The sequence below is a fragment of the Moschus berezovskii genome, chromosome 11 (assembly GCF_049115385.1).
Source record: "Moschus berezovskii isolate FMDL1 chromosome 11, NW_MosBer_1.0, whole genome shotgun sequence".
Lineage (NCBI taxonomy): Eukaryota > Metazoa > Chordata > Mammalia > Artiodactyla > Moschidae > Moschus > Moschus berezovskii.
The window spans coordinates 8,275,242-8,292,133 of record NC_142470.1 but is presented as its reverse complement, the minus strand read 5'-3'; the positions used below and the strand labels follow the sequence as shown (position 1 = coordinate 8,292,133).

Sequence of the window (16,892 nt, the reverse complement as noted above, 5' to 3'; positions counted from 1 at the left end):
CCCGGCCTGGCACAGCCCAGGCCCAGCACACCCTTGTGTGAGGGGGGGTTTTCCACTGGAGCAAGGAGAGGGGCGCCAGCTGAAGTGGGTTGAGAGGGGCCCAGATGAGGAACCGGAGGGGGAGGGGCTGGGGACTCAAGTCTGGGGCATCCACGCCCTGTGAATCAACCCTGATGGAAGCAAAGAAAAAGGAATAAAACTGAATGTCCTTGGAAACTCCTTTAGTGCTCTGCTGTCCATGAAAACAGGATAAAGTGGCTTCCTCTGCCTGTGCTCAGCTGGGCAGGGTGGAGGCGCTGAGCTCAGGCCAGGAAGGCCTCGAGTCAGGACGAGGGTGGGGTGGGGCTCTCGCTGGGGAGGGGGCTCCAGCTTGGCTACTTGAGGGCGTCCAGGTGGGTGCAGACCTGGGAGAAGACATTGTCCACAGAGCCTTCGGCGTTGACCTGTAGGGAGACAGGCCGTGAGGGCAGGATGCCTATGGGGCTTGGTGAGGGGGCTGGGTGGACCCCACCAAGGCAGGGGGCTGACCGCGCCCCAGAAGCCAAGCCAGGCTCCCCAAGCCCAGCCACAGAGGACAGGAGCCTCTTGTCCAACCAGTGAGGGAAACCAAGGCCCAAACAGGAGGGCTGTCCCAAGGTGACAGCAATCGGAGGTCACGCCAGGCAAAGACCCAGGTTTCTCTCGGGCCCGCACCTTTCGAACAATGCCGCGTTTCTCGTAGAAGGCGATGACGGGCTCTGTGGCCTTGTAGTAGGTTTCCAGACGCTTCTTGATGGTCTCTTCGTTGTCGTCCACACGTCCGCTGGTCTCTCCACGCTTCAGGAGCCGCTTGGTCATGGTCTCAGGGCCGGCGTCCACATACAGCAGTAGCGTGGGCTGTCCGATCTGTGGGCAGGGTGCTGTTTACAGAGGGTCCATTCCTGCCCCCTGGGGCCACCTTCTCCTCCACTTTCCACTTCTGAGGCCCACCTGAAACCCACCCATACCTTCCAGCCCTTCCCCAATGCAGCCTGAGGAAGCTTCTTCAAACCGATCTTCCCTGCCCTTCCCTTGCTCACACCTCTTCCATGGCTCCCCAGTACCCTCAGGAGAAAGTCCTAACTCCTCACCTGACCTGCCCTCCTCATCTCGTGCTCCTCATGCCTTTGCTGTCCTGGCTTCAGCCACATGACCGGCTGTGGTCGGGCTCTCATCCCCTCCTCGCCAGGCCTCTGCTCGGTCTGGGAACCTCAGTCAGAAACCCTTTCCCTCAACACCAAGGAAATCTCATTCCTCTAGGGCAGTCTTCTTAGATGCCCCTCCCCCACCCCAACCACTATCCCAGCTCTCTGGGATGCTCTCCCTGGTGGCTCAGACAGTGAAGAATCTGCCAGCAATGCAGGAGACTCGGGCTCGATCCCTGGGTTGGGAAGATCCCCTGGAGAAGGAAATGGCAACCCACTCCAGTATTCTTGCCTGGAGAATCCCATGGACAGAGGAGCTTGATGAGCTATATAGTCCATGGGGTCTCAAAGAGTCGGACAAGACTGAGAGACTAACACGCTCTTTCACTTTCTTGCAATCAGTCCGCTTTACTTCTGCCTTGAGTTTGTCTCAGGAGAGTGTGTGTGTGTACTCAGTGCCTTCAAACTCTGCAACCACATGGACTGTAGCCTACCAGGCTACAAGAATACTGGAGTGGGTTGGACTGCCATTTCCTCCTTCAAGGGATCTCCCCGACCCAGGGATCGAACCCTCGTCTCCTGCAGCTCCTGCACTGGTAGGCAGAGCCATGGAGCCACCTGGGAAGCCTTGCCTCAAGGGGGCCTCTATTTATTTACTTAGCATCCCTCTCCCAGGCAGGCCTGGAGCCCCTGAGGGCAGGTAGATGCATCTTATACCTGCAGGGCTGATGTGAACCCGACAAAGGAACAAGGGCTGAGTGAAGGGTGAGGGGCTGCTGCGCTCTGGGGGTTCTCAACAGTGTCACTGTCCTTGGAACAAGCATTCCATCTGCGGAGGTTTGGAAGGACCTGGTCAACCAGTCTTCCTTCAGTGAGGCCTGGGCGCCCCCTGGTGGCCAGAGTCAAGCAGACCAGGCATCCAGAGGCTGGAGGACACAGTGGAGCTGGGCCCTGTGCATATCACCCACAACAGCCCCAGGAAGGATGGGGTCTTTCATTGACCACATTTTCTAGACGTGATTGTCACAGCCTTAAGTGATGTCACAAAGCTGGTACGTCGGGACATGCTCAGGGCTGCCTGGCATCAGACTTCAAGACCCATAGCCTCCTAGCTTGAAAGAAGCCCAGCCAATCATCTCACAGATAGGGAAACTGAGTCTCAGGCCAGGATAGACACTTTCTTGAGGTCCTGCAGCCTCTTAGAGGCCGAGAAATATGGTGTTGGAACTCTCCTTGTGGTCCAATGGCTAAGACTCCTTACTCCTGATGCAGGGGGCTCAGGTTTGATCCCTGATCAGGGAACTAGAACCCATAAGCTGCAAATAAGAGCCCAAATGCTGCAATTAAAGATCCCGTGTTTTGCAACTAAGACCTGGAGCAGCCACAAAAATCTTTTTAAGAAATATGGTATATTCCTACTGGGTGAGGCTCAAAGCTGGGGAAGTCCACAGATGGCCCAGTCTCACAGAGATGGGCAGTAGAGATGGAAGTCTGTCCTACCCCAGCCCCCTGAGATGTCAGGTCCTCCCTATATACGGCCCTGCTGCTGAGAGTTGCCCCTGAGTCCCCATCCACCCTTGCTGACCTCTCCCTCCTCCTAGGAACTCGCAGTTTCCTCTGTTTCCCCATATGGCCTGTGACGTCAGAGATGCTGGCATATATCAGAGGTGTGTTTATGTGTGTACACTTGTGTGTGTGTGTGTGTACAATCTGTGTATACCTGAGTACATCTGTGTGTATGTGTGCGTGTGTACGTGCATACATCTGAGTGTACATGTGTATGTGTGTGTACATGTGTGTGCATATACCTGTGTGTGTACATGTGTGTATGTGTGTACATCTGTGTGTATGTGTGCGTGTGTACATGTGTGCATGTGGATACATGTGTGTGCACACATCTGTGTATGTACGTGTGTGTGCGTACATCTCTGTGCACACATGTGTGCATCTCTGTGTGTCCCTGTATTGGGATATCCTGCACCCTGCTTCCTTGCACACATGTTGTATGGGTCTGTGGGTGTGTACACTACATGCCTGTGTACACGTGTACATATGCCTCTGGCCTTGTGCACGCGTGTCTGTCGGTACTTGTGTGTGCTTGTATGTACCTGTGGTCACCTGCCTGTACATGTGTGTGTCTGGGTGAGGTGTTCCCACCCTGGAGAAGATCCTCCTGGAGGGCACTCGTGCCAGGCAGCCCAGAGCCCTCCTCCTCAAAACTGTCTCTGTCCAGCCAGATGTCCTGTGGTGCCCGGAAGGGGACTAGACGCCCCCCATGGCGTTCAAGACCTCAGCCAAGCCTGAACCTCCCTCCCCGTGATACTCCAAGGTGCCCTGCCCCACAGATTCTGTTATCCCCACATCCCCTGACCTTCCATGCTGTTTCCTGCCCCTCTGACTGTGTTCACGGGGTGCCAAGCCCCACTTTTGAAGGGTGCATTCTCTCTATCCCCCATGCTACTTTTCAAGGACAACGTCTGTCCCCATTTTGCAGTTGGAGACATGGAGCTTCAGAGAGGTGGAACGATTGGCCCAAGGCCTCCAACAGCTGAACGGGAACCCCAGGTTTGTGAACTCCCCAGCCTGCTGCCTCCTCTTCTTCTACTTGTTTTCCTCTAGACTTCAGAAAGACCTCCAGAGAGTCACCCTGGTCTTCCTCCTTGCCCACCCTGCCACCCTCCAATGGCCAGTCTATCTCTCCCTAGTCTCAAAACTGCCCATCACGCAGCTCCTGCCTACCCGCTCCGTGTCACAGCTCCCCAGGGTTGGACTCACCCTCCGCTCAAACTCCTCCCCCTGCTGCACCTCCCGGGGGTAGCCGTCGATCAGGAAGCCTTTGGAAGTATCTACCTTGGCCACCATGGCGTCTCGGAGCATGTCCAGCACTGTCTCCTGGGGGCGCAACAAAAGAAGGGGGGTCCTGAGCCCCTCTTCTCCAGGCCCCGCTCAGGCCTCTGCCCACGCCGCCCCAGGTCAGGAATGCTCTCTGCCCTAACACAGAGTTCCCAAACAAGCCGCCCTCCCCAGGAATCCTTCTCTGAATTGCGAGACGTGATTGCTCGGGCCATTCATCATTAATAATATGGCTGGGCCCCTCCTTCCAGCCTCCCGTCTGAGCCCTGAGGACACAGCTCTGAACAAGGCAGACCTTCCCTGTCCTCAGCACACGCAGTCTGCCGAGGGGACAGACCATTACCCAGTTCATTTACAGTTTCCAAGAATGACATGGGCTATACACTGGCAAAGAAGCAGGGGTGACTGGAGTCTAAAGTGGGGCGGCTCTTGGCCCAAATCTGAGGGAGTCAGCAAGGTCTGAAAGCTGAGGAAGAAGGCACATTCCAGGCAGGAAGGAGTGTGATGCAGGTGAGGGGACAAAGGCCAGGGTGCTGGGAGCGGGGAGAGCTGGGGCCGGGGGTGAAGACTCGGGGGTGTGGGGAGGGGCGCTGAAGGGGGTCGGCAGGCAGGTCCTGGAGGCTCTTGGGAGCTTCTGGAAGGAATTTTCTGCCAACGGCAATGGGGACTCTCAGGAGGGTTCAGAGCCAGGGAAGGTCATGGTCAGCCCTGCCAGTGTGTCATGGGCTTTGCTGGCTGGCGTCCACTCAGGGCCACCACTGACCACCCCCAACCCTCACCCCACCAGGGCCCACTCACCAGTGGCACCAGCTGCCCCTTCTCCATGATTTCTGACAGCATCTTGCCCCTAGCCGAGCCCGAGCTGACCTCGGCCCGCAGGAGGTCTCCGGTGGAGAGGTGGGTGTAGCCGTACTTCTGGACAATCTTCTCACATTGGGTGCCCTTCCCCGAGCCGGGCCCGCCTGCAAGCGCCCACCCATTCAGAAGCCCCGAGAAACAGGACCCCTGCAGGGACGGGGGTGTCTGCCCGGGCCACCCAGCGAGGACGGGGGCAGAGCCCAGGATGCCCCCCAGGCCCAGGCTCCCACCGGGGGAGGCCTTTGAAGCCACACCCTTCTCACTGCCTCACCCGCCTGCCTTGGACTCACCCACCACAAAGATGATCTTGGTTTTCTTCAGCTTCTCTGTGGGAGAGAAGAGGGGAGCGGAGCTCAGTGAGTCACTGGACAAGGAGCCAGAGGCACCTCTGAGGTCCCAGGCCTGTGCTGAGCCCCAGGCAGAGGGACGGACACCGCTCATGTTCGCGTCAGAGAGGCAAATGAGTCAGCCCAGAGTGAGGGATACGGGCAAAGGAAACGCAGAGACGGGGACAGGCCGGGGAGGTGAGGTTGATCCAGGCGGAGAGACCCACAGGGACCAAGGCCTGGAAGTCACCGGCTCCTCACAGGCCGTGAGGGTGACGCTCAGGGGCTCCGACGCCCACCCTCACGGCCCCTCCCTGTGGGCGGCTGGACCAAGGCGCCGGGTTACCTCTGGCTCTAGAGTCTTCCGTGATGCTGGGGTCTGTCACTGAGCAGCAGGCCCCCATGGTCCTGGTCTGCTGTGTCCCCCAGCCTTCCCCCCTCAGGCTCTGGGCCTGCCCATTGCCTGCCTCCCCTAGGCGGTACCAGTGTGGAGTTGGCAACCACAACATATGTTGCCCTGGAGACGGTTGCTGGGGAAGAGGGCTGCGGTGGGCACATGGAACCCTTGGTTAGAGAGGGCGGGAGGGAGCTTGCATTTCAACCTCCGCCTCAGAACTCCGCGGGACTGCAGCCCTACCATACAGAAGGGAGCGAGGCCTGGAGGCAGGCGCCTGCTGAAACTGGGACGGGGGCCTCTTTCCAAGCTGCCTGGGCTTCCCTGCTTCTCAGGGAAGTAGGAGCTCACTGTGTGCCAACGGGGAGGTGAGCTTGGCAAGCTCCTGGGGGTCTTGAGGAGCTGCTAGAAGAATGACTTCCATGAGCTTCCATCGTCTGCGGCCGTGTGAAAGGGCACAAGCCTGGGTGTGGGGGGGGGTGCCCACACAGCCCAGCGGCACCCATGTTCAGAGCCCTGGGGGTGGAAGGATGACTGCTGGCCTCAGGCGGCAGCAGCAGCCAGGCCCACTGGGCTCCTTTAAGAGCCGTCCAGGCCGGGACCCAGCGCCAGGGATGGGATGGGTGGTGCAGCCAGGAAGCGGGCCAGCTGGGCGCTCTGCCCACGTCTCCCTGCAGGACCCAGCCCGCAGGAGCCAGGAGGGCCCAAGACACCCTGAAGACTCAACCCCACTGGTCCATGAGAAGGGTAGGAGTGTGTCCTTGTTTGCCTTGGCATTTGCATGCTTGGGGCCTCTCTGCAGGGCAGGCTTTCCCTCACCAGCGCTGAGCCCCCCTCCAGAAAGAGCCAGAGATTCAGCTCTATAAATACCAGTGTAGGAGGTGAGCTACGGGGCCCTGAGAAGCCTCAAGGAAGCCTCATTCCTTCTAAAATTAATCTTGGAGCTGGTATATCGCATGAGAGGCCAAGAAAGATGCTGGAGGGCCCCAGACAGGTCCTTCTGGCAGCTCCAGAGCTACCTCCAAACCGTCCCTGCATGTCTCCCGAAAGCACACCCCTTTAACAGATGGGCATACTGAGGCCCAGACTGTGAGCGGGCAAGAAGAAATGCTTCCATACCTTCCATCCTGCCGTGATCCGGGCAGCCGAGTCAGCACTCTGCAAGACAAGGGCACAGGCAGCTGAGTGAGGGGGATTTCTCGGACATCCAGACACTGACCCCGGTCAGCCCCCGACCCTGGCCAGCCCCCCAAGGTGGGGAGGGTGGAGGGGCTGCTGGGGGCAGGAGAAGCCCAGGAGGCTGGGAGATTTAGCGAAGTCACCTTTCCTTGGGGTGCCTCCACTGCCTCACCTGTCTCACGCAGGGCGGGCAGCAGCCCCTCCTGCCCACCCAACAGCGAGGGCGACAGCCAGAGGTGTAAACAGCGGCTCCTGCAACTGCTGAACTGTTTTCCTCCCAAGTCCCAGAAAACAGGCCCTGGGTCTTGCGTCTGCCCGACACCTTGACAACGCTCCCCAGAGCGGGAGGAAAGCCCGGGAGGCGGGAAGCTGTCCTCATCTAGGAAGGGTTTGGACCAGGATGCTCAAAGGGACACAGAGGCCCGAGGGGAGAGAGCTGTGGGTCTGTACTTGGTCCACAGCCTGCACGGTTCTCAACCGAGAGGGTCCCCCAGCTCCCGCCCCTGTAATGTTGCACCCAACCCATGAATGCCCTTCCCAAGGAGCTATTGTTGAGGACTCAGTTCAGGTCCCACCTCCTTCAGGAAGCCTTCCTGGACTCTGCCCTCCACTCCCACACTGGCAGGTGCCCTGCCTCCAGCATCACACACACCACGCTGCACTGGGCCTCTCTGCTGTACTGCAGCAGAGTTGGGTGGAAGGCCCAACTTCCACCCCGACATGGCCCCTGCCCCCTCCCTGCCTGAGGACCTTGCACCCCACTTTCCCCTCAGCTTGTCAATCAAGCCCAGTGCCTCTTGGGACCCCACCCCTCTGCATCCATAGCTCAGAGGCCTCCCTCCGGTTCCCCTTCCCATCAGTCTCTCCGGAGTTGCCACGACACATCTTTGACTCCCACTTCTCCACTCCTCACCCCCCAGCCCTCCCCACGGCTCCCAGCAACCACCACAGACCTTTTTGCCTTAACCTTTGACCCCCAAAGCCTGGGCCAGCATTCCTTCTGCCTGGGACCCCTGCCCGGTGTCCCGACTCTGCCCTCTCACTGTTGGCCTCAGGTTCCCTGGACCCTCATCTCTGCCCAGCCAGCCCAGGCCTCTCTCCCCAGCCTCCCACAAACACAGCCCCTGGACAGGCCCAGAGACCCCAGAGACCTCCAGCCTCTAAACAGCCCTTACATCATCCACAGCCACATGCTCTATCACCCAGACAGAGGCCCCAGTGAGCATGAACGCCCTTCTCCCCACCCACCTCCACCCCACACAAGCACATCCCAGCCCTCTCGCTCCAGAACTTCCCTCCAGTCTCTATCCTCACCGCCACTTCCTTGTTCCAAGCAGGGAAACTGGCCACTGCCCGGCCTCCTGTGGGCCTCCCCACCTCCACACCCCACCAGGTAACCTGCAGGATTTTCTCTGACAAGCATCAAACCACATCCTTGCCTGCTTGAAACACTTCCACCTGAGACCCCCTCCATCCCCCAAATAAACCATAGCGTAGCTGACTGAGCCCAGCAATCTGGTCCCCTTGGGAACCCTCCCCTGGGGGCCGCCGGCTTGAACTGCTTGGAGCTCCCTCACTCACTATGATCTTGTCCCACCTGCAGATCCCAGCTAATGTTTCACCCAACACCTGAGTGCCCTTCCCCAAGGAGCTATTGTTGAGGACTCAGTTCAGGTCCCACCTCCTTCAGGAAGCCTTCCTGGACTCTGCCCTCCACTCCCACACTGGCAGGTGCCCGACCTCCAGCATCTCACACACCACGCTGTACTGGGCCTCTCTGCTGTACTGCAGGCCTGTGTCCCACCCCTCCAGGCCTGGCCCTGGCTGAGCATGGGGCTGGGGGGCCTCACTCCAGCCTCACAGCCGTCTTGGCAGGGAAGTGAGGCTTGGGGAAGAGGAGAGAACTGCTCCAGGGCCTGGCTGGGGTCACACTGGGGGCGGCGTTCTCTGCTGCCCTGGGCCTGGCATCTGCTAGGTCCTTCAGCAGCTTGCTGACCATCCTGCCCCCCGTGGGGTATGAGCTATAGCCTCTTTCCTGCTGAGTGTGCTGAAGGAAGGCTAAGAGCTGACAGTGGCCCTCCGCTGCTGGTGGGGGAGGGAGAGGGTCCTCCCAGCCAGGGACAGCCTGCGGTGACGCCCTGAGGAGTGGCCTGGACCCCAACCCCACCCCGCTCCGCCCCTTCCTGGTAACCTAAGCCCCTCTGCCCTGCTGGCACCTGCCGCTTCTTGGTCCAAAATAACTTGGGTTGTGAGGAGTCCACACAGAGGCCAAGGGTCCAGGGCAGAGTTGGGTTACCGGCTCAGTACCGAGACCTTATAAGGCCCCCAGGTCAGGACCACGGCAACTCCTCACATGACTGGGTGGCCTGCTGAGGAGCCCGGGAGGCCGAGGCCCAAAGGGACCGTGACTTCACCTCAATCGCAAGGCAAGGCTAGAGCAACAGCCAGGCCTCCCAGCTCCTGACCAGAAGTAGCCTTCTCAATGGTTGGCAACTGGCTAGGGTTCAAGTCCCAACTCTCATCACTCAGCTGTGTGAACTTGGGCAGCTGGGGTCCCCTCTCTGGGCGCGAACCCCCAAGTCCAGTTCAGCTGCTGCTGGAGGGTCCCAGGTACGTAGCTGAATGGCACTCAGAAAAGGCCCCACGGGCTGGCTCAGGGCTCCCTCTGAGCCCCTGCCCTTTCAGGAGGCTGGGGCAGGGGGCCAAACATCCAGGGGGCTTCCCGTTCCCCCAGCACTCAAAATGACATGACAGGATAGCTCCTCCCAACACCTAGGCTGACCCCTCCCAGGTCCTGGTGGAGGGAGCCCAGCCACAGCTCCCCTCCCAGGTCCCCAGCTGAGACGGGCCAAGGGCAGGGACCCGGAGCCCCGGGAGTGCCAGCGGGACAAAGGGGTGACTGTCACGGAGGCCAGGAGGGAGAGCAACACACACACACACACCCCCCCATCCACAGGACACACACAGGGTGGCACAGACACCTAACGCAGAGCCTGGGGAGTACCGCCAGACAGCTACTTCCAGATCACAAGCTCGGATAGGAGCACAGCCACACGAAGCCTGAGGAGACCCCGACACACACAGACACACAAACCCCCCAGGTGCGCGCAGCTTCCCCACTCCCGGCAGGGGCGCCCCCCCAGCACACGTGCACAAGCGCACACACTGACCTGGGGGAAGGGTGAGGGTGGGCACAGGGGCCAGTGCGTGCCCTGCCTGTCCTCGCCAGCCGCCCGCAAAGGCGACTATTTATAAGGCTGTCAGCGGCGCGCGGCATGCCGGGAGGGAGGGAGGGAGGGAGAGCAGACCGGGAAGGGAGGGGGCACCGGACCGAGCGGAGCCCTGATGGGAAGCCAGGCCACGCACCCCCAGGGGGCCGTGCCTGCACACGCCTGCTGCACTTTACGGCTTCCCGAGGGTTTCTCATTCCTCTGTTACTCCCACTGTACCTGCCTCACTCCAGGGAGACCGGACCCGGCTTCTTCTATGACCGCTGGGGAAGCTGACGCCCAGAGAGGAGAGGCTCTTTGCACAAAATCCCACAGCACATCAATGGCAGAGAGGCCAGAGCCAGGGGTGGAGGGGACCAAGGTATGTGTTCTGGGGGCTCTGCTGTCCAGACAAGCCCCAGCCCCTCCTCAGATCCTGCCCCGAAGTCTCTGGACCAACAGCCACCCGGAATTCCTCCTCCTCTGTTGGAAGGGGCCTCAAGAGCTTCTCTGGGACTGTAACTCCCCAGAACTCCGCAGATCACCCACATATCCATCTCCCAGCCAGGGGTTGTGTGCGTGTGTGCATGCTCAATCGTGTCCGACTCTTTCTAACCCCAGGGACTGTAGCCCGCCAGCCTTCTCTGTCCATGGGATTTTCCAGGTAAGAACACTGGAGTGGGCTGCCACTCCCCTCTCCAGGGGATCTTCCTGACCCAGGGATCAAACCTGCATCTCCTGCTTGGCAGGCAGATTCTTTACCGTCTGAGCCAGTGGTAGTGTAGATTATTTTAAAAAAAAAAAAAGCAGCTCTGCCCCCATGCAGCTGCCAGGCAGTTCCCAGTGAGGCCAACTTGAGGATATGGGACATTAAGAATGCTGTGGGCACAAATGGGGACTGATAGTCCTGATACAAAGAACAGCTCCTATTAATGAGGCTCACTGGGCACCAGGTGCTGGGCAGAACACTGGACTCAGACCACATCTGCAATCCTTAAACACAAAGAAGGAAAGTGAGGGCCACAGCTGTAAAAGAGCTTGCCTGGGGCTCCCAGGTAGAGCGAAGTATTTACCCAGCATTTTTCATGAGACAGGGACACAGCAATAGTTGCTCAATGAAGTAGCAGAGCAGAGATGAGAGCCTAGGACCATGTAGCTTCATAACTCATGCACTTGACTGCTAGACCATATCACGACCTGGAAGGCAGCAGCCCCAGATGGTAGAATGGGTTGAGTCTCGAACTTGTTTTGCAGTCACTAGAGAGCTGTGGAGAAGGAAATGGCACCCCACTCCAGTACTCTTGCCTGGAAAATCCCATGGATGGAAGAGCCTGGTAGGCTGCGGTCCATGGGGTCGCTGAGGGTCGGACACGACTGAGCAACTTCACTTTCATGCATTGGAGAAGGAAATGGCAACCCACTCCCGTGTTCTTGCCCGGAGAATCCCAGGGACGGCGGAGCCTGGTGGGCTGCCGTCTATGGGGTCACACAGAGTTGACACGACTGAAGCGACTTAGCAGCAGCAGCAGAGAGCCGTGGAAGGTGTTTAAGAGAGAGGGTAAGACTCTCAGGAGAGTGAGGCCACCATAGATGGGTGGCTTCTTTTTAGCAACGACAGCAGCCTGGATACCAGGAGGCTTGGGTCTAATCCCAACACGGCCACCTGTGACATCAGACAAGGTTCTTACTCAGGATTTTAGCTTCCCCGTCTGTGGGAGGGGTGAGTCGTGGGTCAGAGAGTCTGCCCTAGAAATTGTTAGAAAGGCCCTCTCGAAAGCTGTAGGTGGTTGTGTGCATGGGCGCAAGCTTTGGGGAAAGCAAATTAATGATGTCAATCATCAGTGTGACTCTGCTCTTAGGAATCCCACAGGTGGGCACAGAACATGTACTAGTGCTAGTGCGGGCCGACTGATGGGAGGGGCAGCGGCACAGACAGTCAGGGTGGGGAGCTGGCAACGCCAGTCAGCGAAAGAAGGGAAGCTGGAAGTCTATGGAGCTGGTGGGGCAAGAGGAAGAGGCTAAGGGCCCAACCGCATTGATCTTATCCCACCTGAGTGAAAATAATTCTAAACGTGTGTGTGTGGCGTAAAATCTAGCCCTAGAATTTTTTCCTCCATTTTAACATCTCTGAAATGGCTTTGCTCGTTTAATATTTATTTATTAGGCTGTGCCGGGTCTTAGTTGTGGCAGCTGGGGTCTTCAATCTTTGCTGCTGCACACAGGGTCTTTAGCTGTTGCGTGTGAACTCTGAGTTGTGGCAAGAGAGATCTAGTTCCCTGACCAGGGATCGACCCTGGATGCCCTACATTGGAAGTGTGGAGTCTTAGCCACTGGACCACCAGGGAAGTCATTGAAATAGTTTTGTCTTATAATTGAATCAATGGTATCTTTTTTTTTCAACGTTTTTCTTTAATATTTATTTATTTGGCTTTGCTGGGTCTTATTTTCAGCCCATGGGATCTTTGCTCTTTTGCTGAGGCATGCAAACTCTTAGTCGCAACAGGTGGGATCTAGTTCCCCAACTAGGGATTGAACCTGGGCCCCCTGCATTGGGAGTGCGGAGTCTCAGACACATAGCCACCAGGGAAGTCCCTGAAATAGCTATGCCTTATAATCAAATCAATGGTATCTTAAAGTTGATGAACTAAAGCAAAACAAAGAGAGCAAGCGTGGGCACACGACCCCTGAGTGAAGGCGGGACTTTCACTTCTGCCTTTAAGGCTTCACCACGCGTTCCTTAAATACAACAAGCATCTATAGATGTACCTTGAGGACATTAGGCTAAGTGAAATAAGCCAGTCACAAAAAGACAAATATTATATGACTCTGTTTATACAAAGGATCTCAGGCAGTCAGATTTGTAGAAACAGAAAGTAAGAGTGCTGGTTACCAGGAGCGGAGGGGAGGGGAGATTCAGAGCAGTTGTTTAATAGGTTCGAGTTTCAGACATGCACGATGAAAAAGTTCTGGGGTCTGTTTCACAATGGGAAAAAAAGCAACGTAAATATACTTAATACTACTAAACCGTGCACTTAAAGAAGGGTAAGTGGTAAATCTTATGTGTTTTTTTTTTACCACAATAAAAAAAATTTTGAAATCTTACAGACTGAACAAAGAATATATTAGGCACCTGTTTTCATTATTTCCTTTGCATATGATCTATGGGTTTTCCACCAGTGCTGGGATATTAAAGTTTCAGGATTTTCTTTTCCCAGCTACAATCTAAAGAAAGAAAAGAAAAAAGGAGAGAGAGAGAGAGAAGACAGGAGGAAGGGAGGGAAGGAGAAAAAGGGAGGGAGGGAAATGAAAAAGGTACATGGAAGAAAAATCTGGAAGATCAGACTGTCACCAGGGAATAGAACTGGGTGACCCCCTTGCTTTCTAGCTTGTAAGATAGTGTTTGCATGTTAGTCGCTCAGTTGTGTCCAATTCTGCAACATCATGGACCACAGTCTGCCAGGCTCCTGTGTCCATGGGTTTCTCCAGGCAACAGTACTGGAGTGGGTAGCCATTTCCTTCTCCAGAGTATCTTCCTGACCCAGAGATCAAACCTGGGCCTCCTGCATTGCAGGCAGATTCTTTATCATCTGAGACACCAGGGAAGCCCATCGTGTTTGTATAGTTCAAGTTATTTTAAAACATAAAAAAATACCTAAAATATAACCATACAGAATGAAACCAATTTTTTAAAAAAACATTTGAAAATACTCTAGCTAAAAACGAATTCCAATGAGCCGGCATCAGGGGACACATCTGAGGCAGCCATGCTTTGAGGTGCACAGCTGGATCCACACATCCAGCACATGGGGCTAGGGTGTGGAGCTGCCCTGGGCGGGCCTGGCCAGACAGCAGAGCATCCGCAGGAAACAGCTGGTGGCTGCTTCAGGCAGCGCATGTGAGGCTGGCAGCGGGTGGGAGATGCTCCCTCCCCCAAGGAGGGGTGAGGGCTATGGGTACCTCACAGGGGTACCCGGGTAAAAGGGTTCACGGGAAGGTCCTGAACCCCCAACTAGGAGGGGGACTTGGTCGTTACCACAGTGGGAAGCCAGTGAAGGTTTCAGAGCAAAGCTGGCCATGATGAGGTGGCTTCAGGAAGCTAAGTTTGGCCAAGAGTGGCCCTGCCTCGGTTGGGTCCGTTCTGAGGAAGTAAGGGCACAGGGCAGTTGAGGACTAGACCCCAGGCCTCTTGCTCTCAACATCTTCCATCAAAGTCCTACTTGCTGATTCTGAACTGGGCTATCCCAGGGTCCACCCCCAGCAACCAACCCCTCCTGACTCCTTCCTGCTGGTGTCCCCTTTGTACCACTGGTGGGGAGACAGGAGACCCACAGCATTCTGGAAGAGATCCCGCCCCCCACATCCCCTGAAACCTCTGCCTGGACCCAGATTCCCAGCAGCCTTTACGTGGGACTGGAAGTGTATGTCACATCCCCGTATCCCCTTCTTAGGCAGATCCCTAGGCTCCCCCCATGTAATGACTTTGCCAGGAGTCCTGTCCCTTGGATACACCCGCCACCACCACCATTACTGTCTGGTCATCCCGGGCCCGGACCCCAGACCTCCCAGCCACCTCCTTATCCTGCTGCTGTCTGAGCAAGGGCGGCCTCTCCAAGCAGGAAGGATGGAGGCTTTGCACATCGGATTGGCCCTCGCGGCCTTCTGCCACCCTGTCCCAAGTAGCCTCATCTTCCACTGCTCCCTCCTTTGGCCACCTCACTGCCTACCAAGCCGGGCTGTGGGCCCCCGCTAGGCTTCCATTCGGGCCCTTCTTCCCTCCTGACATCCCCTCCCTCAGCAATTGCACCTAACACAGCACATGGCACGTGGCCACCGACTGAGTGAATATATATGTGAACCAAGCCAAAGGCGGGGGCCATTCTCACCGCCCGCCAGCTCCGTGGTCCACATCCCACTGGCGTGGTGCCCAGGAGAACGCTTTTCCATCCCCGGCAGGCCGCCTGCCCTTGTCTCACAGTCACCCTTTGTTAGGCCTCTGCTCCCAAGGGCATCTTATCTGACTAAACAGGTTGTAATCTCCCAGAGTCACGGACCCCCTACCTCCTGCCAACCTGGAGTAAACAAGCCCTTTTGCTGAGAGTTTGGAGGGATCCACGGCTCACATACCTGGCCAGGGCTGCAGCCCTGCCTGACTCCCTCCTGTTCAGGCCTGCAGGATACTCTGGCTCCCTACCCTGGGCACCCCCCTGCCTGCCCACCCTGCTTGCAGCCAACCTCTGACCCCACTGCCTGCCTCTCCCCGTCAACCTCCTCCATCCCATCCCCCCTGCTTCTGGGACAGAAATGTCACCTTCTCCCACCCCCTTTTCTTCCTATGGGATGCTCTTCCTCTCCAAACCTCTGAAGGAACTGTCCTCAGGAAGAGAGTCACCTCCACAGCTGCAGCGCCCAGGGCAGCCCTCACTGCCCTGAACCTGCCGTGGGCCCCTCGCCTCCCTTGATCCTGACCTCCTTGAGAGTAGTGTCTGGTTTCAGCCCAGAGGGAGCTGGGGTTCTGAGAAGGGGAGTGACTTGCTCAAAGTCACACGGGCAGGGGGAGGTCAGACTCGAAGAGCCAGGTAAGCTTGGCTCCGGGAGCCTGGGAGCCCGTGCACCCCCAGGCCCCAGGGCCACCAGGTCTCCACCCAGGCTGTAAAATGCATGACTCACAAAGAAGCTGGCCATTCTGCTGGAGTGTGGGCTCCCAGCCTGGAAGGTGTGGGTCCCAAGTACTGGGCCAGAGAGCGAGCTAGAACTCAGACACAGGAAACGGGGCTGGAGCTTAGGTGCATTTATTTCTGTACAAATCATTACAAAATCAAGTCTAGGGTAGTCGCTGGCCCCCACCCCTTGCCCCAAAGTGCAATGACTCACTGCTGGCCTCCTTCCCCACCTGACCCTTCCCAGCCTCCTCCAGGAAACCCTCTAGTCTCTTCCCTTCAAGACTCCAGAAGAGCTGGGGGGTAAATCCAGCCCATTGAGGCCCAGCAATAAAGTGCCTGATGTAGAGGGAGGTGACAGAACTTAGGCGACAGCTCCCAGGCCTCTAGAGCCTTCCCTGGCCCAGGTGGGGGAAGGCCCTTGGACTACTCCAGCAGCTGCAAAAGAAGGGGCTTCGGGAAACCTCAGGTGGGCTGGGATGACCCCTCCTCTCAGCCCCAAAGGCTCCTCCAACTGGTGGAAAGCCTCATGGCTGGATGGCAGAAACAGGGGCCTGGCTCTTTAAGAGCCAGGCTAATGGCAGCTGGGCAGAGGGGCTGAGAAAACAGCTGAAGGTTTGTCCATTCTTTTCAGAGTTCCCTAAAGCCTGAAGAAGTTGCACAAAAATACCCTCAAGTTTCCAGGAGGAGGTGAGGAAGGGAACCCCAGACCCTCAGGAAGCTGAGCCCCCCAGCAAGGGGCGGTGATTGGAGGTGTCCAGTCTTAACGGAGGACAGACCCAAGGTGGTCGGTGAGGGGAGGTGGGAGGGTTCTCAGACTCTCCAATTAAAACCTGACACAGGCAGAAGGAGGCCCAGAGATGGGGCAAGAGGTTTGTTCAAGGCCACTCAGGGCAGAGGCAAGACCCTGACACCAGTCTCCCAGCCTGGAGAGCCCCCCAACCCCACACATGCCCCAGCCTGGCCCCTGACCCCCACCCAACCTCTCTCTAGCTCTGGAAGGTGAGGAGGTGGCTTCCTGGGACAGGACCTCACCATCCCCATCAATAGGAAGTGATTTGGGGTCCATTCTGGGGTTCTGAACCAAGGCCTCACGGGAAAGGACATGACCTTAGCCTCAGATTACTCAGAAATACCCTGATTGACTATGCTCAGACCCTGACTGGACAAAAAAATACCCTCAACACCCGATTAACCACAAAGAAGCCCAAATCCTTGATTGGCCAAGAGATTCCTCCAGGCCCTAGATGGCT

General features: G+C 57.2%; 1 protein-coding gene across 1 annotated transcript; it reads right to left on the bottom strand.

Annotated features, from left to right (window-relative positions):
- Positions 1-204: 204 nt before the first annotated feature.
- AK1 (adenylate kinase 1) lies at positions 205-10,027 on the bottom strand. The gene is made up of 7 exons (XM_055400598.1): positions 9,944-10,027; positions 6,714-6,752; positions 5,165-5,200; positions 4,815-4,978; positions 3,939-4,055; positions 694-885; positions 205-443 (listed from the first exon to the last, which is right to left on the bottom strand). Exons 2-7 carry the CDS (start codon positions 6,718-6,720, stop codon positions 375-377), a joined length of 585 nt encoding a protein of 194 aa, XP_055256573.1. The 5' UTR covers positions 6,721-6,752; positions 9,944-10,027; the 3' UTR covers positions 205-374.
- Between the last annotated feature and the right edge of the window lie 6,865 nt (positions 10,028-16,892).